This window comes from Poecilia mexicana, unplaced genomic scaffold (genome assembly GCF_051168715.1).
Source record: "Poecilia mexicana isolate PSO_F unplaced genomic scaffold, ASM5116871v1 scaffold_8, whole genome shotgun sequence".
Lineage (NCBI taxonomy): Eukaryota > Metazoa > Chordata > Actinopteri > Cyprinodontiformes > Poeciliidae > Poecilia > Poecilia mexicana.
In genome coordinates this window covers 20,854,318-20,876,530 of record NW_028263377.1, presented here as the reverse complement: position 1 = coordinate 20,876,530, position 22,213 = coordinate 20,854,318, and the positions used below count along the sequence as shown (strand labels likewise).

Here is a 22,213-nt window from a genome sequence, read left to right as displayed (position 1 = left end):
ACATGCTTCAACGGTTTAATTTCCTAGCCTCTGGAGACCATCTAGCATCCTTATGTCCAAGTCTTTACTTTACATCACCCCTTTAAATGCTAACAAGTTGAAATATAAAAAAAGAAAAAACCCTGTAGAGTCAACTATTGAGCAAAAGTACAAGAACATTAATCTAAAATAGCTTTAAAAGGGTATAAAGAAAATAAAGGTGCACTCATGTTTTCTCACATCATAAAAGCAGTCCATTAATAGTGCTTTGGGAAAATAATAATTTGAACCAACTAATATCTTTTGTAAGTTTGTTCATGCTCCAAAAAATATTAAGTCTGGGTTTTGGAAGGGCCTTTTAGCATTACAATTACAAAAACAACCAAAGCATCAAATGAGCAGCTACAGGCAGTCTAACAAAGAAGCAGAACTGTCAACAAACCTGGTGTCAAACTACAGGCTTCTCCACTAAGTGCTAAGTCATGTTTTACTAGAAGATTTAATACAGAACAATGGAAAGGTCTTTTTTGGTCACAAATATTTTAGATCAAACGCTATTTTAAAATCAGACCAAAAAGTGCAAAATGCAGAATTCAAATTAGGAGAAAAACACTTTCCAAACCAAATTGGCCTTATGTGAAAATATAATTGCTTCTCTTATTAAATCAAGAAATTATCTGTTGTTAATCACAATTCATTTATTTGATTTCACCAGCCACATTCAGGCTTAATTATTGACTGGACAACACAGAGTTGTCAGATTGAATTGTTCATTCCCTACAGAATATCAAAAAGGAACACAAACTGATAGAAAAAAAAATTAAGAGCAGATGGAAGACAAAGTCTGTGACATCTATCAGTCTGCGAAGAGTTCCAAGGACATTTCTAAGGCTTTAAAACTCCAGTAATCCAAGAAAAAGAAAAAAACACTGAGTGATGAACCTTCGCAGGAGAACTTGGCTTACCAAAATGACTCTCAGGGTGCATGATGTGGCAGCTGCATCTAGTGTAACATTAATGCAGGATTTCATGAAAAGAACATCATAACTACAGTGAAATAGGCTGGTGGTGATCTGGGGTCCTTTGTCGCTTCAGTACCTGGATGACTTGACATAATAGATAAAGCCATGAATTCACCTCTCTTATAGAAAATCCTACAGTTAAAATAATTCTAGCTGTTAAACTCAGAGATAAGCTAAAAAATCGAGTCCTCAAAATATAAAATAAAGGAGTTCTATGACTTAGACCTAGGTGACATGCATTGAACTGAATATCTTTGGTTGAAAAACTGCTAATGAGAAGAAATTAAAGTTGCAAGTCCTTGTAACTTTAATTCATCACAATAGTGACATAATCAGTGATAGGGTTTAGGGAGTCATTACTTTTCACCCAATGCTGAGCTGGTTTTGATGCCTTTTTCCATTATCATCATTTCAAAATAAAAGAAATCCATCAGGGGGCAAATACTTTTTTGTGGCACTGGACCATATAGAACTTTCATAGCATGTGCTTTTTCTAGAGTTTTGGTTAATAGTCTGTTTCCACTAATTAAAATATAAATCCCTACAAAGAGAGACTTCATAACCCCAATTATTCGATGGTCTTGGATCTAAAAGACAACGAGGTAAAAGTTGAATCATTTTGTTCCCAATTCTGTGTCCAGCGTCCTGTCTCATGCATCAGTCTATGGTATCAAACAACTTATGTGTATTCTTCAAAAATGGTTTTAACTTCATGCAGTCCCTGCTGAAACCTGTCATATGAAGTCATATTCTTTTGCTGAGGGGTGAAGCATGCCGAGGACGTGCAACACTTGCGTGGAGATGATGTAATGGTCATGGAAACGATTTATTCTTGAGTGGTGAATGAAAATAAAGAAAACAATGGGTTCCAGAAATAGATGCCCACAATCTTAGTACTTAAACAACTTTGAAGGCTTACTTAAGATGTATAGAAGTCACATAGCAAAGACCAATGTCATTAAATTTGCCTTTAAGAAGGGTTTATTATACTAATCTTCTGTAAAAAGAAATGAATAAAATGTCTGTGGGCAGTTATGACAATACTAAGATGATGAATCCATTAGATCGTGGATTCAACGCGATTGATCAAAATCAGAGCTAATAGTCAGATAATACCTGTTGCAGGCTCTGCATCTTCTGTAAGTCCTCTTTCTTGCCACTTTTAGTCTTCTCTGTGCTATTTTGCTGAAGGTGCTTCAGCTTTGAGGCAGCTGAGGAATGAATTTTACCAATGCTGGGATTATTCCCACCCTGAGAGAAAAGCAGGAGAGAGAAAAGCAGAACAGAAAGTCGATTAAATATGGAGCACCTGGTTATACATTTCACTTCCTCTCTACAATACCTTCTGTTTCTACCATTGACATGAATTTACTTGAAAAGAGTTTGACTACATCAAGCAAACCAGTCTCCTGAGACAAGTAGGATTTTTTTCTCTTTAAAGATTTGAGAAGATAGTTGGTATAAAGTTGAGAAAATGCACTTCACTGAAAAATATCCTCTATCAAGAGAGAATGGGACAGAACAGAACATAGAAAAGCAGCACTGAAAGTGACACTACGTGATCTAGCTTCACAGCAAGATCCGCAAAGCTCTGTGCTTAATGATCTTCCCTACTGAGCTACTCAATTCACTGCCTCTAACAAACACAAAAACAAATACACATTTTCATCCAGCTGTGCCTCTTCTGCACACAAAGACACAAGATAAAAGATTATAGTGCCTTGCAAATACCTTGAACTTTCTCATTGTCAGTTCACAACTACAAACTTGTACACCGCGGACGTCCAAAGTACAGCTCCATCTATCCTCCCATCAACTCTGACCACCATGACTTTTGTAGTTGAAGCAGCTCCACATTATGTTGCTGCCCATCAATGTGTTATCAATGTGTTTTACTTCAGTATGTCCAAAGTGATGTACAGTGTTTGTTTTCCTTCACACTATTTTGCATTTAGGCGACAATGTTTAGTTTAGTCACTTCTGACAGGAGAAGCTTCTTCCACATATTTGATGTGTTCCTTAAGAAGCATGGGAAACTTTGATCTGTCTATATGGCTTTCGTTACATAGCGGCATTGTCACTCTTCTGCTGACCTCATATTTCTGAAGTGCACAACCAATAGATTTACTGTCTACACGCTCTCCCACTTTAAGTGGGTAAACCTCCTCCCCTGCTATAGTCCAAATTTCTCCACAATTTTATCGCTGACCAGTTTGCTGACTTCTTTGGCATTCATGACGGTGTCTTTTCACTAATGTTTCCTAAAAGACCTGTGTGTCCTTCACAACTCAAATCGTAATTGATTAGTGGATTTTATTGAAGATCATCAGCTTTAATGGTGAGCTGAATACAAATGCATGATAGACCTTTCAGATAATTATTTGTAAAAATGTTGACAATCATGTATAATTTTCCTTCCACTTTACTTTATCAATTCTCTGTTTTCTTACCTTACAAATCTTAGGCCTTGTCTGCACACAGCAAGGTACTTATAAAAACTAGTATGATCATTTAAAAAAATAAAAATAAAAATACGCACTCAATCATTTATGCCAAATGCAACAAGGGCATTGTAGCACAAAGTTAAAACCTGTGTCAACCAATCAGAATTACGAATTCAGAGTTACGAATTCAACATGGCGCCAGGAGGTCCATTTATGTGGACAGATATTAAGGTTACACCTCTTTTAAATAACATATTAGAATATAAAATTAATAAAATATGAGATAATGTCAATTGGAAATCATGTCAAAGACAGTGTTTGGATATATTGGTTCATTATTGGTTGCTGACTGATGCACGGGACTCTAAAACTCCATTTCTCAACACATGCAAATACAGAATTTTCTCAGATCTCAACTTTGGTCAGAGTTTTTATAAATAATCGCTCTCAGTGATATAAAATTGAATTTTCGTGTGGATGAAAGGCAATGCAAATAAAGATGTATTCATTTTCCCAGATATCCAGCTACGTATTGGCTGTCCATTGGGTTAAGTTCAACTTCTATTTCTTTTCGGAAATGTGAACCACAATTGAGTAAGAAGGGAGCCTTCTTGTCTGAATTTAGTTTGCAGTACATGTTGGACCAGAACAGGGTGAAGGGTTCAGTTGGAATGATCAACGTGATTGAAGCTGGAGTGATGAAATAATGTGTGAAGACTCTGTAATCCTCAGCCATTCCCGTAGGAACGCTCCATGGCTCCACATCAGAGGGCTGAAACTCGCTATGACAGCGACTGTCAAGTATTTCAGTGGGAGGATGCTTTCCAGGCAAGAGTCAATACTACGCAAACTGTCAAGTCATCTCGGCACGAAGACAGCTGTGCTTTAAGCCTTTTGCTAATTGCTAAGCTTTTGTCGCTTTGCGGTCAGCTGGAGGTGAGATGAAAAGAGGCGGCTCATTATAGCCGAGGACAAGAAGTTCATTACATGGTCATAAGCAATATTAGGCTCTGGAATAGGAAACAGACTTTGGTTTGTCTGCATAATAACCCTGCAAAACAATTTTATCTTCAATAATCTTATGTAATAGAGGCAACCCAAATGTATTTCATTGCCTTGTGAAAACAGTACAAAAAAAATCTCATTGCACATGCAGTGGCAATACCCTTTAATGCACGATTTAGGAAAATGTAAAATATGCCCTGAAGGTTGGTTAAAAATTCAAATGATGGTATTGTTAACTGCTTTGCAGGAGGGAAAGGAAGCTGATTTCAAGGCAAGGCTCATAAGCAAAAAAATAGAAATAATAAAGTTCAGGCATTCCCTATGCATATATTTAACAGGAGAAGAGAAACGAGCAAGTGTCAGAGTAGATTGGAAGGGAAATAATTACTGTTGCACGGCTCAGCAGGAGAGCAGCTCCAGTTTGAAGAACAGAACAGAGAAGAAGACAGGGAGTCTGTTGTCTGTCCTCTGTACATATTTTTGATCTTAAATAAAATTACATGCTGAATGAGTCAGGGAGCAGACATCAGAGGCTTGAAAGAGAAATTCCAGTAGTCATCTGCTGAGAAGAAGGAAAACAGAGCATGCTGCTTCAGAGCGACAGATGTACACAGCAGCAGCAGCAACAAACAATGGACCTGAATTGATGCTGGTTTGGGTGGAACTGGTGGCCTCCTGGTCTCTGGCATCAGACTCCCAGTGTGCTGTGCTGGAATACTTCTGGTGGTTGACTCAGTGTAGAGCGTCTCTCTCGTAGGATGGCTACTGATCTCTATTAAGGTGTTCTCCAGCTCTCGAATCGTCTCCTCCAAACTGTCCAGCCTCTGGTAGGTGCTGAATCTGACCTCCTGTGTCATCCTCCTCTGACTTGGTGAGCCTCCTTTAGAATCACAATTACTCTGCTGTATTCTGACATCATCAGCATGCTGAAACTTTAGCACGTCATCCCCTGTTTCAATCCCTCTTCTTAGAGCCTCCATTAGGGATTGTTGCTGGGTGATTTGGTGGGAGGATCTTAATCTCGGTTTAGGAACTGGATTGGATGACTCTAGAAGGGAATACAGCAGTCTGTATGTATCTCTCAGTGTATTTCCCTCCCTGAAAACTATAAGAACAGGCCGTTCATTCAGCTGTGCTTCAGAAATGTCTTTATTCTGCGCTGAAACAGTTAGAGTTTTAAGGTCTATACTCTTCAGTTCCTGAACTTCGTGAGGAGACACCCATTTCATCTCCATGTCTGTCAGAAGCAGGGAGATTTCTTGGTCTTGTTTGAGAACATGTTTGCTTCCCTCTGAAGATATTCCCCTTGAAAGCACATTCTTGTGGACCATAAGTTGATTGCACAAATTGGGTGCTGGATTATTTTGTACAGGGTAATTTGCTAAATCTCTGACAGGATTTTCTGCAGCAGTGAGTGAGTCTGGCAAACATTCTGTCAACACGATGTGGGGGACTGGAGATAAGTTCCTTCCCTATAAATAAAGAAAGCACTTAATATATAAATAGAAACACATGAACTAGTTAAACCTCTACAAAAAATGTAAGAAAAACTTTACAAACTTGACAGATATGACAAAAACTATGCATATGTATGCATTTATAGATAATTAGCATACATGCACAAGTAGGTTTGGGACCTAATTACAAAAATCGCATGCAAGGGAAAAAGGTGGGAAACAGGATAGGTTCATTTGCTCTCAATCCAATAATACTAAATGTAGCAGGTTGATGCTCTCATAAGGAAAATTATTTTTGTTCCCTACTTCCTCAACTGGGTGTCTAAATGTCATGGATTTTCTGCACATTCAGCTGCACACAATTCTTTCCACACTTATCAGCACCCATAGTAGAAATGTCTGAAACAGTTATAAAAATAATCGTGTATTTTATTGTATTTGGTATGCTGTCAAACTGAAATATTTAGAAAATTTCAACATTTAATTGGATTTTTCCTATAAGAAGTGACTGTTTTCAATAAGGTTGCTGGTGCCAATCTTATTGAAAACCACTTTTGTCAATACATGGTACGACCCACTTTATTGGTATAAAATTTCACAACCTGAACACACAAAGAGCTAAATAGAGCCAACTATGATGAGTCATAAATCTCAAAACAGAATTAATCATAATATTAATTCTTTATTTGTCCTTCAATCAGGAAATTCTGTTTTAGGGAACACAGTGGATCTGAAAAACACTGAATTTAAAAATTTACCAAAATTTGGATCGTTGCTTAAAAGTTTTCCAGGTATTTAATCGGATCTGAACAAAAGCTTTTGCAAGTTTAAGGTAGCAATTATCCCCTTGTTTTCATCACAATTCATCCACTTTAGGCTTGAGTTTGGAATAATAATGTTTTGACACACATTTATTCGCGATACCTTGCGATAAATTATGACACAGTCTGGTAGATACAATTAGTGCACAGTCACACAATAATTATCGGTTAAACCCTCTAATGAGTGTAAAGCTTGTGCAAAATGTTTTCAGGTTTTCTTGTTTGCACATGAATGTCGAAAGTAAATCAGCAGCAGTTGTGTGGCCATGAGGCTTAAGCCAAGAAGGTTAAAAGAGCATGCGGTCAAAAACTGAGCAGTAGTTACAGTGAAGGTAGTTAAGAAGTAAAAGAGACATAGGGGAACAATCCAGACTGTTCATGGCCAGCCAGCGTGTTACCTCAGAGGCCTCAAGAGGGGACACGTCTAGCCTGGAGGGGGAAGTGTTTTTCCTGATGTGTGGACTAATGGGGAGGAAAAGTGAAGTGGGGCGAGAGAGCCTGACTGGGGCTCTCTCAAACAGCTGGGGAGGCAAAACGGAGGTTAAAAGAGCGTCACGGTAACAAGACAACACCCACTGACAAATCCAAATCAAGTGTTATTAAGTCTTTGTTGCATCAAGTTTCCAGGCAGCCCATCTTAAACACAGAACACACAGCTCTCGGGGTCCATCTGTCTATCTGTGAGTCCTGGGTGATGATGTGTGCGACTGAGCATTATGCGATCTTTGGGCTTTCTCGGTGCCAGGGGCAGGAGGGACATATGGCACCTGCTGCTTGAACATGTGGTAATGATGATGAGCGTATCTGCAAATGCCCTTAGAGTGTGTATGTACTCTTGCAACCCCTTGGCACTTTGTGGATGTCAGGTTCATAGCTATAAAGTGCAGTTTGGCCATTGATTGAGCAACATTATTGCGATTAAAGTATAATCAAATTGATGTACAATCCATATTTCATTTACCTCAAGCTCGGCAGCGATCTTTTCCTCCTCTCCTTGTTCCTTCTCTCCAGAGGCGAGCGTTGGGGGTGTCGATGCAGGGCGAGGGTTTTCGGACATGGTCCTCCTCAGTTTTATGTGAGGCTTTTGAGTGTCATTCTCTTCTGATTCTGATTTCTAATAAAACAAAAATGATTAAAACATTATGTAAAAGAGCAAAGTGCAAAGTCCTAATGAACAAAAAATATTCAGCAAATCAACAAATTAGTTTTCATAAGACTGTATTGATTTGATGGTTTCTTTCTCTTGTACCTTTATGCTTTTTCCAGGAATTAATGGCTCTCCACTGCGAGATGTCACTCCTGGAGATGAGGGGAAACTACGTCTAGGCGGAGGAGGAGGAGGAGACTTAGACGGTTTTTCTGTGCGGTATCGTGGTACTGTCAGCTCATCTGGAAAAGTGAAAAAACAAAAACAAAAAAAAAACATGACAGTGAAGCTTATAAATTAACAAAACTGGTTGCAGTAAATATTGTGATTCAGACTTTTGAAAGTCACAGCCTTACCAGAGCCACGCCTGGAACCCCCCTCTTTTGCTGAAAGCTTGTTTTGTGGCTTGCTACTGCGGTGCTCTGTTGTTGACGCCGAACTCTGAGGGTTCTGGGCTGATGGTGTGTTGGAAGAGGGCTTGATCTGCTTGGCAGCAAAGTCCAGGTCTGGAATAGCCTTCATCAGCTCGGCCTGGGTCTCCTCCAGCAGGCGGTTGATGTCCTGAGCACTGTACTGTGTAAGACTGGCCCGCTTCTCCTCCCAGTCCCGCTCTGCCGCCTGCAAAGTGAATGATGGCAACCAGAATAGTGTTGTCTGAGGCCTGTTTCACATCAGATTAGGACTGCCAGATGGCTATCGAAATCTCCAAGACCAATCAAATGTTACTGGATTCCAGCAAATTGGGAAAATTTAATTTCAGCGTGAAAGCAAATCTATAGATACTGAAATTTCAGTACTGGCCAAATAGGTTTTTAGCTGGAGCTTCCTTGGCTGTCCTGTCACAATGGACATGGGTGTCACATCTGCACACTGCATGTAGCAACTTTTAATAATTTGAAGCTTTTTGTTGCTCAGCCAAAAAGTATATTTTCATAGGAAATGAGAAAGGCCTCTCTCAAAAGAGAGAAGATAAGTAATGTTCTTTTTTAAATCATTTGATTAAAAAAAATATCATGTAGAGAATTATTTATAACATTCAAATTAATCAGTGGAGAAATATTTATTCGCATTACAGCGAATAAAGTAGTCTTATAATTGATGACTGGATTTTTGCACACATACACAACTATCAGTATTTTTATTAACCCACCAGCAGCATAAGAGGATGTTTTCTGTGCAGCATTCAGTGTGCCATGTTGTGCAATAATTTTAAATTGGCACAGTGCATATCTTGACAGGGGCAGTCAGAAAGAATCAAATTCCAAAAGGTTTATGTTTTTCCACTGATCACCATGAGATGATACCCCCCAAGTCACACTAAGCTGAGTTGCACTTAACACAACAAAAATAACATACTAAGGCCTATGGGCCACGGCTTGTGCTTTTCCTCCTTATCCTCCCTGACACCAGTGCTTCTCTTTAACAGCATGACAAATACATTTTGCATTAGCACTGAAGCCTTAAGCTTTTCCTCTTTCTCTTGTCAACCTGATATATGTGCAATTTTGAGGTGTGTGTGCGTTTTATCCTTCTGGGAGCCTTGATTTGTGCAGGTATTTGGTGTAGGTATTCATTTATTCATTGGAGAGTGTGGATTATTTGTTTCAGCTATTTGGTAAAAACTTTTTTTACTGCCAGAGTACTGACAAGATCCCATGTGGATAGCAGTGTCAGCGCACATATTTTTAAGCCGTAAACAAACTCTCCATGGCCGCTCATTTTTTAAATTCTCTAAAGACCAAATAACACAGGTATATAAAGGACACACAGATAAGCAGACACCACTGGAATAACTTCCACCAACTGTTTTGGGGTGAAATGCATTTTAGAGAAATAAAGAAAAATGTAACTAAAGAAATTGCCCTACCAGTCGGACTTCCATTGACAAAGCTTTGTCAGCGGCAGCCCGCCGCTCCAGCTCCTCCAGGGCTTTGCCTTTGTGAGGAATAGGAGGATGATTGTCCTTATGAGGACCGGACGGGTTTCCGAGACCACGGCTGAGGCTCGAGTGAGGGCTCCAGTTAGACAGGCTGTTACCTCCTCCAATGTCATTGATAGTTAGCGGTGGACTGGTAGGAATGTCAAAACTCGAAAATTTTTGCAAGTCGTCATTATGCTTTGATGAGGGGCTAGAAAAGTTGTCCTGCTTTTTCCAAACCCCTTCATTTGCTTGCCTGGCAAGACAAGGAAGAAGAAAAAAAATCCTTAATCAAGCCTGTGAAATGTTCCCTTTAAACTTGAGTGTGACAAGATTAATACTGAGAATAATTAAGATTATTAAGAAGCTTTTCAGGACTAAACCTGATAAGGAAATCTCCTTCACTCTTCATAAAAATCACAACGCATATTTATGAGAATAAAAATAGCTTTGAAAGTACTTTCAGCTGGAATTTATGATTACTGGATGCTTCTTTCCCTTCAAAGTTTGGAGTGTTATTTCTTCAAAACAAATTATTATCAATGAAACCTAATAAAATGCATTCAAATCTGCATTTAGTGCCATGAAAAAAGCATTACTGGATGCTTCTTTCCCTTAAAAGTTTGGAGTCTCCTGATTTTGATATTTGACATGCTTAAATATTTCAAATCACAGTGAAGTTTTTTTTTTTTCAGAATATATCAAATTTAAGGGAGATATCAAAACTTACTCCAAACTGTTTACTGAGGAAAAAAAAACTGTCCAATCCAATTTTGCGCTATGTGTAAATATAACTGCCCTCTAGTTAACTCATCCTTGGGATTAACCATATTTATTTGGTTTGGTTTCCATAGACAGATCACTTCTAGAAGAAAGCTAAAAGATCTCAAGAAGCAACACATTACGTTCTGATCTAAGGAAATCCAAGAAGACAAGAGAAACATAGTCATCAACATCTATCAGTCTGAAAAGGGTTACAAACCCATTTCTAAGCCTTTGGGATGCCAACGAACCACAGTGAGAGCTATTATCCACAAATGGAGAAAGAATGAAACAGTGGTGAACCTTTACTAAGCTGGCTTAACCAATCCTACCACAGAAATCTGCAAGAGGGAAACACTTCTTCACATCACTGTATCGGCTTGCTCGACACTTCAATCTGAGCCTAAAGCTGCCAAATGTGCTGTTCTCCACCTTCAGAGCAGTTTCATACTTGCGCATTGTGGCGAGGGTGTCAGTTATAGTCTTGCAGCGTTTTAACAGGGCATCTAGTCTGTGCGGCTCTTCTTTGAGGAATTTCACAGCTTCCACCTCCACCCGCAGCACCACCCGCATCTTGCTCTGCAGGCTCGGGAATTGATCTGTAGAAGAAAAGCAGAGGAGCGACACAAAACAGGCATGCTTTTACAAAACACCTCTCAAGGATACCGAAAGCTTTTCAAGTTAATTAAATGTCCCACGTTTTGAGCTACTGCAAATGGTCAGCAAGTTCATTCATACAATGGGCAACGCGAGAGCGATTAAACATTGCAGACTGGCTGCGGGTGACTAAAAGATAATCAGCGCCTCAGTGAGTAATTAGTGGAAAATAAACTGACTACTAGACATAACGACTGTTTTCTGTGTTGTGCAGTGCACAGTGTGAGGGATGTGCCAGCATGACTCACTTTTCAACTCTGTGAGTGTTTCTCCCAGCTTTCTCAGAACTGTAGCCTTCTCCTCCAGCTCCTGCACTGTCACCAGCTTGTGGTTGACAGACGACTCCTTCTGGATCTCCTCCACTGATTTCTCCAGGTCACTGAGACAGAACAAACAGAAGGTTGAGCATCAGGGATTTTTCTTTTATGATCAAGTTTTATTCAAATTGAAACTTGATCACATCAGAAATGTGTCGATTAATCTGCTGCCAATAAACAGCCTGTTTATCAACTAGATATGGACAGCTGAACTGAAGGAGTATGCAGTGGTATCTGAAAAGCTATTTGCATAAACTGTGACTGAAAAAATAGGTCAATTATGTACCTATCATATCTTCAAGAGCACAGACTTTATGCAAATATGAAATTATAATGCTGTTATGTTAACTGCAAGGCCAAACAGCATTCCTTTATTAAAAGCAGAGTAGGTAATGAATGAAAGCAGGTGGCTACATTTGGTGTGGAAGAAAAACAAATACTGATTAACAAAGATCTCCAAGTGTTCAACCAATTATTCAGAAATGTGCAGTGATTTAGGGGCTTAGCAATTCCACATATAAAACTGAAGCAACTTACAATATCTGATGATTAAATCTCAAGGTAGCTCTCACTCTCATCTTTGCAGTCATTCTAATTAGTTACTGGACAGCTATGTATTTCAGATCTTAATAAGCATCTTGTCCATTGTCGGGCTTAATTACAGTTAAATTTCTTCATATCACCGAGTCATTCTATAATTCATTAAGCTGCAAAAGCTGAACTTTTCTCACATCTGACATACCAATTCATGTCTGACATATAACTTTTGCTACATTTCAAATACAATAGAGGACAAAATCACACATTGTTGCCACATAAAAATGCAAAATAAAAACTTTCCATTACAGAACAAAATATTGATACAAAGTTTTTGGATTTAGACAGTAAGTTGTTTTACTTTATGGTTTTAATAATCTTATGTGACTGACTGGAGCTGCTGGATGATGAGTTCTTCTTCGTTGAGGTACTTGAGTCTTTCCTCCTCCACAAGGAGGCGTTGTCTCTGCAAAGGATCTTCTTGCTTCCGCAAGGCATCTGCTACGCGTACGTTTAGCTCAGCCTCTGTCCGTTTCAGCAGAGTTCGCACTGAATCCTGGTTGTCCATCTACACACAAAAAAACACATTTAAAATCAACATAACAGGAAGACAAGAATGCTCACAAACCTTGCAAAGTATTGGACAGTGCCTTGTATAAGTATTCACAACCCTTGGATCAATTTTATACCTACAATACATTTTACACCAGTAGACCCTGTTTATTTACATGGGGAATTTCGAAGGTATTCAGATGCACTTGAGTTTATTTAGGGGTGTCAGAATAAGGGGAATAAATAAAAATAATAAAAAAAAAAAAACTTTTTTTTTCATCCACTTAGTCATTTCTGTGGTGGTCCATAACTTCACACACGCCTCCTCCCTCCATCAAAGTTCATTGTTGTAGCCTAATATAGGTTGACAAAGTTAAAGTTGTTGGAATTATTAACAGTTTATGTTGCTAATCTTCAAACACCAGACATTGTTAAGGATATAAATTCTGCAGCTGCAGAGAACATCATCAGTGCAGTGAGGAAAAAATAATTTATAAACTTTAGAATTTTGAGACTTTCACACTTGTTTTGCTTAAATTTTAATTTGCACAAAATATTTCTCCCAACAATGAGTTCAGAAGTTCTGAGAAAAACAAAGAATGCCCATGGCAGAATCACTTGAGCATGAACTGAGCTCCCTGTCTGTGTTATAAATGCAACATTCTGCAGGTCTGCTCCATGTAACACAACACCCCGGTTTGAAATCACCTGCTAAGCCAGAAAAAATTAATAATTTATCAGCCTTCTGTTTGAGCAAGACAACAGTATCACTAACATGCAGAATAACACTGTATTCCCAACTGTTGTATACTGCCAACAGCTGCACTCATGTATACTCTGGAGTTCAGCAAAAATTTAAGTAAAAATATTTAATGCATTTACATGTTTTTAATCTTCCTGTGCGCTGCCTCGTCTCTAAATTTTAACTGCTCATCCTTTTCCTTGACTTTATGTATAATTCATATGCCTCATGCAAAATTGAAGCAGAAGGCCAGTGCCTTGGGCAACAACAGTAACCCAGGTGTAGAGGTCATACACATGCAAACAATAAACTTTCCTCTCTGTGTACATCACAGCTGTAGCTGTTTTGCTGCTTAACAACTTCAAGAAATCCTTGTGATCGTTGTGGTGAAACAAATAGCAGCTCTGAAACACTCACTGTCTCTTACTCTCTTTTCTCTATATTTCCTCTGCAAAGACACCAATCAAATCAATCTGTCCAAATCGCTTCAGAACACTACAAACTACGAGCTTAGCTTCAATATTGTACCACTGCAGCCCAAGCAAAATGGAATACCACTAATGTCCACTGCAGCAAAATTTCTTGCAGGTTTTCTTGCAAGAAAACAATACCACCTGAACACTGAAGTGAACATAAAAAGCTGAAAGCCGCCTGCATACTGCAGTAGCTCCATATCTATTGACAATATGGGAAACATGAGTACAATGTCTTAAAATTCATTCATTTTTATAGTAGCAACACGACCTCACACTGACAACTTCAGAAAATGAATCCTATGATAAGACCTAATTTTTTAAAAATGTTTCAGTTCATCAAAGAAATTTTAATAGCAGAAATAATTTTGGTCCAATCATCTTTGTAGGCTTGTTTTAAAAAGGCCTCATTAACAGGATTTTTGAGCCTGAACAGCCTGTTTAAGGTGATGCTGGGAAAAATCAAGCGTTCTTGTCAGGAAGATTTTCTTTTACTGAATCTTGCATTAGTTTTATGACATATGAAACAAGATGGACTGCTTTGAAAAAGTTCCACTTTTTGACTCGTCAGCAGCGCTTTCAGTCTTGGAATTCCCACTTGGACGCCATTTCTGCCCAGCATATTTCCTACTGTTGAAATCTGCATGTTGTTCCAGATTTCATCTAAAATATATTGATATTTTTATAAAGTTTTCATAAGTGAAAGCCAAAACATTAAGTTCCAAAACAGCGAGGAACTTAATAAAAAGTAACCTCACGAGTAATTTGTGATATTTTGAAGCAATTTACAATCTTCTGGTTTCTAAACACTATTATTGGTCTGAACACTCCAAAAAAAATGAGGGCTCTGTTTACACTTATCAAGATATTGTGTATTTGCTATAAAATGGTTGAATTCAAATTAAAACAGCTTTGCTGATTCCTCTGCAAGATCTACAAAGCTTGCTTTGCCACAGGCCACTTCCTTAGTGGAAAGTTGTTAGCAAGGGGTGTTCACAAGACTGTGAATTATGCACAGTCATCAGAACATTGTCTCGGGAAAGACTTGTAACTGATGAAACTTTTATGTGTACACTTGTATTGCTTTGAGCTGCACATAAAATTTAATATTCCTCCCTGTCACTTTGAAAGATGATTATTTATAATGCTCTATCTTTCTCTCTGCAAAGCTTGATTCATTAAAGTTCAGCTAATATAACCCCAATAACCACTCAAAACACTGTTAGGTCATATCCTAGGACTGTGTGAACGAAGCTGCAAGTTTTTAGACTGTATTCAATTACGTGTCAGGGAAGGTGGCGATTTCCTTCCCACGATCCCGTAGGATTTCAGGGAGTGCAAGAACAAGATGTGTTTATGCTAATGAAATGCAATTCATAAAAAGATCTGTGAGGTAGATACAGATATCTGTATCTAACAGAGTCAGCAGAGAACACAGCTGTCGGCTCCAATAATCTTAATATATACTCAGCCAGCAGATGCTTAGAGTTGTGTTTATGAATGCCAAGTGTAATTTCCTGCAATGGCAAACTAACAAGGATTCCAAATGGTAAAAAAAACAAGTATAAAATGATAAACTAAAGTCAATTGAAGCAGCTTGCCTCACCCTTAACATGTATTTTCCAGCTTTGCTACAGATCCTCTGTCCTAAACTCAAATCTTTTGCACTTTTTAACAGATTATCTTCCAGGATTGTTCTGTTTTAACTACATGTTCACATAAACTTTCATCAATTCCCCGATGACTGATGATGAAAAGCATCCAGACAGCATGACGCTGGCACAACCATGTTTCAATCAACAAAATCTCACAGTGTTTGTGAATGACAGTTGGAAATGAGATTTTATTATCATGCATTAAAGAGAATGAGAATTTTAACATAAGTTTTCCAAATTACATGGCAATATCTCTAAGGTACATATCTTCAGGAGTGAACAGGAAAGCGTTTCTGAAATAGATAAACTGTTTAAACTTTAGATACCTGTATCTTGCGAAGCTGACCGAGCTGTTTGCGAAGGTCGGTGGCATTTTGCTGCAGACCGTGCAGATGGAGTTTCATCTGCAGGCGACCCACGCCGTTCACCGGGGTTGTGTTAGATGGCGGTGGTGGCATCAGAGCTAAAGGTGCTGACGGCGTGTTGGCTGCTAATCACAAAGCAGGATATTGGGGGATCATTGGGAAACAATTCTGTTAGTTCGCTAAGCAGCGCTCCAGTTACATTTCAGATACAATATGAGCAACACACACACTCTCAGCATAAATACCCAAATAAATACATCCATATAGAGAGTAGGTCTGGGCACACGCACGCTTTATCCAGTGTGAAAAAGCAACAAAAACCACCATATTCACAAAACTCTAGTTGTATATCGGGTAAAAAGTGAGTTCATGCTATTAGTAACCGGGGGAGAAGTTCACTGTCTGTTTAGTTGGGACACACAGGGATGTGAACGCTCTTATCTCAACACAGGGCTTTGTGAGTATGGCCATCAATCTGCCATTTATTTGACCACACATACACACTCGCAAACGAGTGTCTAGTGTGTGACAAAATAAACTTCTGAAAATTCCCAAACAACCAAGCAAAGAATTCAAGAATTAGAGACATAAGGAGAGGAGTCCGCTTTCCGGGGAAAAAAAACAGCCAGGAGGAAAACATGAGAACAGAGACTGCTGGTTTTTCAGCAACACCAACACCCATACAGAGGGCAGAGAGTCATGATGAATGTCTGACAGAAGAAATAAAAAAAGGATGACAGGAGGAGGAGATGCCAACTACCTTTCTTCTTCTGACGTCCAGCTGGAATATAGAAAGAGTGAGCCAGTTACCAAGAAATTAATGAGGAGGGATAGAGACAAAAGAAAGAGGAGAGTCTTCAGATTTTATATTTGAAGAGGGATGAACAGGGAAGATTTCTACTGATTACAGCAGAGGAAGGGACTGTGGAGGTGCCTTAGTGTTTTGGCACTGCACCAATTTATGAGGAAGATTCAGACGCATTTAAATCTTTGAACTGAGTCCATGAAGATCTGGGCAAAGATTATCTGTGTTTGAATAAGTCGGAAAAATTATAGGAAGGAGAAAAAATAACTTAAAAACGACAATAACTGATCTAATCCATGCTACAGATGCTGACAAGTTATGAAATTGTCATTTTTAAGTTCAACAACCATCTAAAATAAATAATTCCACACAGAGTGAGTTAACTATTTCACAGCTGTGTCTGTTTTCAAACCTTGCCTAGAGGGTTATGTTTACACTTTTGAGGATTTGCTTGCTTACTTATTTCTAACAGCCTTGTTTTTACTTTCCTTGTGCATCTAATAGGGTATTTCAATATTCAGTGGTGAACAGGTCATTTTGGAGAATGAACAACAGAAAAATAAAAGGAGTTAATAGCAAAAAAAAGTCTTAGTCAGAAATGTTGTGGGTTTTTTCCAATTATCTTGGAGTTAGTACTGATTAGAGATTTGATTTTGATCCAAGTGAAGATTTAGGAAAGTCTAAATACTCTTGTTTTTTTTAAAGCCCTCGTTTATTGTCTTTTTGGTAAAGTAAATTTTAGACCACAAGATGATAATGTAAATAAGTACAATTTTAAATGTAAGCAAGTGAAATGATCAAATGTATTTTATATTGCTTAGCAAAACATTAAACATCCTTTAATTTAGCACAGAATGGTTCTACTTAAAGTTAAAATTGCTGTTTACAGCCATTTCTTAGATATCTTATGCTTTGCACCATAAGAGGCAACCCATTTTTCACTGACTGGCCATGAAATTGAGAAGGAAAACTTTCTTGGTCCTTTGTGCAACTGCCAGCACTTCTGCTTTGAGGAGAGTTGTTTTAGTCACATTCAAAACTAATAAAATAGAATTATTTTCACCTTTACCAGCTTCACGAGGCTCACTGATATTGATATTTGAAAAAAATGCTGCACCGGAAAACAGGAAAGGCACAATTTTCCATTTTCTCAGACTGAGAACATAAAACAAGAAAATTAAAACCAACAAGTAGCTCAGCAGTGTTGTACCCCATATCAAATCTTGCCCGTCTTCCCACATTGAGAGCATGGACAAATAGGCCTGGAGATCAGCATCACTGCAGAGTATGCATTCAGTATTTTTAGAGCAGAGTTAGCAAGAACATGCGTATAGGCATGGCAACGGAGAAACAGGAGTGTTAGTAACACTTCAATTCGCAGATCTCGATTACTATGCTGTACTCACTTCCAGTGGCGGAGCCGTCACTGTTAGTTTCGGTCTTCTCGCTGGAAGAGAAAGGTAATGGCCGTGAAAACTCCGTCCCTTGGTCTGGAGGGCAGCCCGCCATCATGCAGAGACGCAGTAGGCCGCATCTGAGGATCAACGGCCACAGGGCAAGGCAATTACAGAGCTAATGCTCAAAGCACCACTACCGGATATGATGAAACTTCTCACATTAACTCAGTTATCTTTTAGTAAATAAACTCCTGGTATGCACATGAACAGAGATAGCTTGACATAGTTAATGTAAAAAGCTGAAAACTCTGTGAATCCGACAGCAGATCAATAGCACAGCTGCCTGCAGCTGATGGTTTAGTGGTCTGTACTGGACCTGTGCTCGCGCAATACCTCACTACCATGGAGCTGGTAATGGCTCTGATAATAGCCTGCCGCTGTTCCTGTCAATACTCCTGCTTATGTGTCAAATCTGAGGCTGTATTTGTGACTTTTAGAGGGTTAATGGGGTCTAATAGAGGGTCTTACGTGCTGTCGCTGTCTGGTGCCCTGGTCAGTACACTCTGCACGAGGCCTGTCAGGCTGGCTATTTGCTTCTCCATGGCCTCCATACGCTCCAGGCGGTGGTCCCTGAAAAAAATACATAATGCTTATAAAATTATAGGCACAGGCAGATTACAGTGGAACGGTCAATGCTTCTGTGAAAGGCTAATTTAGAAAATGTCTTATAGTTGAAGACATTCAGTGAGCTGTTCCAAATGAGGCTGACCTGCTTGTGTCTGCGTCTTGTCCAGATAAAGAAGGACCAAAACCAGGCTCTGAACTGGAGCTGGGCCTCGACTTCGGGCTTTCCACAAACACAGAGGAGGAGGCAGAGTCTTTCCGGAAAGTCTGCCTGACAGGCGAGGGTCGTGGTGAAGTGGAATACGAGTCCCTGTCCCTCAGCTGCATGTCAGGGATTTTTTGTGGGGACGAGGGCGGCATGCGGAACCCCATTCCTAGGGTTGCAGAGGAGTATGTGTCCGAGTATAGTGAACCTCCAGGCTTGTAGAATGAGTCCTCCAGGTCTCCCTGAAGGGCAGCGGCAGAGTAGGTGCTAAGAGAGCGTACGGACCCTCGCCGGTAGAGGCCAGTGGTAACAGGGTAGCTGAAAGGGTCTCCAATGGCAGCCAAAGACTGGGTGGAGGCAATGCTGAGGCGACCCTCATTCATCAAACTGTAGGGATCAGCATACAGCGCCTCATTTTTCATGAGAGCCAGCTTTTTTGCAGAAACTTCTTCATCTGGTTTGACATCACGGCGCTCCAGGATGGCACTTGGTGATGGAGACAGACCCATGTTGGCACCATGGCCACCTGGAGGATGGTGGGGATGTCTGGGCTGCTCGTGTTGAGGATGGTTTCCGGAGAAGGAGGGAGTACGCCCCCCGCTGTAAGAGAGGCGAGAGCGGGACGGAGAGCCAGAGGGTGCCGAGGTCGAAGAGGAAGGAAGAGTGTTGAGGCGGCGCGTTGGGGAAGATTCCCGAGATGAGTAAACCATTTCTCTCTGTAAGAAACAAAATAGTTGTTAGGATGGCAGCCATTAGATGATAGGGATGTGAACTACCCTACCAGAGACATCAAAAATTGCTGAGGAACTTCTCAAAAAGCAAAGCAAAGACAGAAAGTACTGCCATTGCAACATAAACAGCATAAACTTTTGTCTAAAAAGTAAATGCTCAAGTCTAAATGTGGCTGAAAGTTGGTTAGCATTGATCAAATGAGCAAAACAAACTTGAACTTTGCTCTCTTTGTTAAGGCAAAATTAAAAAAGTATATATTAAAAAAATCTAATTTTCAGCATATTTCTATTGAATAAGCAGACATAAGGACATAAGCCCATAGAAAAAATGTTTATGGACATCCAGTCTTTTGAAAGGGACTGCTTTGAAAGCAATACAGAGCAGCTTCAGCCAGCATCTTTACAAGGCCTTTTGCTCTTTTGCCATGGAGTTGGTCTGCAATTTTTACAACAAAATACCTGTATCTATGGGACAGAGAACCTGCTTTCTTCCTGAAGGGTAATAATAATTACAGGCACTGTAATCTTACAGTAAGACAAAATCTACTGTCCTTAACTCATATTTTCCTTTCTATTTTCTTTCATTTCTATCACACTGGTTACCAATGCTTTCAATCAGGTGTGGACAATGAAAGTCCATCCAAGTGCCTGAATATAGGATTTGCAATATCTTAGTCTACCAAAGACTGAGTGTAAACAGTCCCTTGCGACTGCAATATTGCACATATTGATATTGCAATGAGGACTGTGATTCAACATATTGTGCAGCTTTAGAAGGAACATAATACAATATTCTCAAAGGAACCCACTACTCTGGTATTTAGCAAATAGAAATATTTTGTAATCCTGACTTTCTAAAAACAGGAAAGGTTTTGTCTGGTTTAATATCAGACAATGAGAAAAAAAAAAGAATGTGTCTTTCTAAGAACTGCATGTAAATATCTTTTCAACTGTTTTTACTGCATCAAATGCACAAAAAGCTGCTGATGTAATCACCTTTGAAAGGGGACTTTAGTTATACATCAGCTATCAGTTAAAGGTTTGTGTTTTCTCATCTTTTAATATCCCCTTTAGAGTGCTTTTCATGTACACCTCTCATTTTTGATTTTCCAGTTGATATAATACAATATTGGATGGATAACTATATTAGAAGCTTAACTCTCTCGCTCACAGTTTTGTTTCTCTGAATCTGAGCTCACAATATCACACACAGAGAACATCAGCTTTCCACTACCAGACACACAATGATTTGTAATCAGATTAAGTTGGAGTATCTATCCAAATGTATTCATAGTTCTTCCCTGTCTGTCAGCCATTTCTTTACCCCATATCTGCTCCAAATAGATGGAAGAATGAGTGTGAGCATTGCCACAGCACAGTGTAAGTAAACAGAAACACTCTTCAGTGTTTTTTTAATAGCATTTGTATTCCCAGTTCAGGGTGAATAATGCAGATGGTAAGCAGAGTTTTGCATCAATAATAGTTAAAAAAAAAAAAGTTCTCCCTCAGGCTGCTTTATCTTTACTAAAGCAGAAATCATTTCAAATGTTAAAATATGCTCATTTTACAGGGGAACATGTTCTCTCCTGCCTGCACAGCAACAGATGGCCTATTTGAAGATGAAAAAATACATTTCCGACGGGAAAACATGTTCCATTGCTAACCCCCAATACATTGCGAAAGTCTGTAAAGATACCGTTCTCAAAAACAGCAAAATTTATCTTCCAAAGAACTCTGCTGCAGCGCCGACTTCACAATATAACAGGGGTATTCAACACTAATTGCCCTTCCCACCTCTCAGGTCTCTTCTGCTTACCCGCAGGTCTCCATTAGCCAGGTGTGCAGCCGCAGGGTAAGAAGCATAGATGGGTTCTTTGCGGTAAATCTTGATGATGCTACGGTCCTGAATATCCCGGACGTCCTCCAGCTCGTAGAAGACGTTTCGGGCCTCGTCTTTGATTAGGATCGCAGTGTTGGGTGACTTCAGCATTCCCGCCGTCAACTTCTGAGGGAACATGTGCACGATGAGAGCGTGCAGCGTGTCCATGCTGCTCAGCTCGTGGGTGATGTGAACCCGGCGTGTCTCATCTCCATACTGCAGGAAGAGCACGCCTAGGAGAGAGTTGTGGGGGAGAGATGGTTGAGTCAGAAGTGTTTGGCTTTATTAGATGGGAGAATAACCAGTGGAGACATATTTTGCGAACTGTGGTGTTGGTTGTGATCCACAAATTCTGATTACTGGCACCAAAAAAAAAAAAACTATGGCGACTTTCTGGGTCTCATAATTAAGCCTTCTGAATACTTTCTCATGTCATGTTACAGTCATAATTTTATTCGATTTTTGGGGGATTTTATGTAATAAACCAACACAAAGTTGCTCATTTTTGTCAGAAATTAATAAAAACAAATAAGTGCAATTAATCATGTTTAAAAGTCACCCAATTGCTAAATAGACTTCACATGTGTGTAATTAAATCCTGTTGTTCTGTACAGTAGTTTTGAAGAAGCTGCAACGATCCACAGCTCAGATATGAAAAGTTGTCAACAGGTCAACTATTAATTGCGCACTTCACAAATCTGGCATTTGCAGAGAAGTTG

At 39.4% G+C, this 22,213-nt stretch overlaps 1 protein-coding gene across 1 annotated transcript; it reads right to left on the bottom strand.

Annotated features, from left to right (window-relative positions):
* Positions 1-7,421: 7,421 nt before the first annotated feature.
* On the bottom strand, positions 7,422-21,925 carry srcin1a (SRC kinase signaling inhibitor 1a). The gene is made up of 11 exons (XM_088007893.1): positions 21,918-21,925; positions 21,432-21,774; positions 18,825-19,600; positions 18,584-18,685; positions 18,065-18,192; positions 15,815-15,978; positions 12,459-12,634; positions 9,743-10,049; positions 8,232-8,493; positions 7,978-8,117; positions 7,422-7,842 (listed from the first exon to the last, which is right to left on the bottom strand). Exons 1-11 carry the CDS (start codon positions 21,923-21,925, stop codon positions 7,603-7,605), a joined length of 2,646 nt encoding a protein of 881 aa, XP_087864019.1. The 3' UTR covers positions 7,422-7,602.
* Positions 21,926-22,213: the final 288 nt, after the last annotated feature.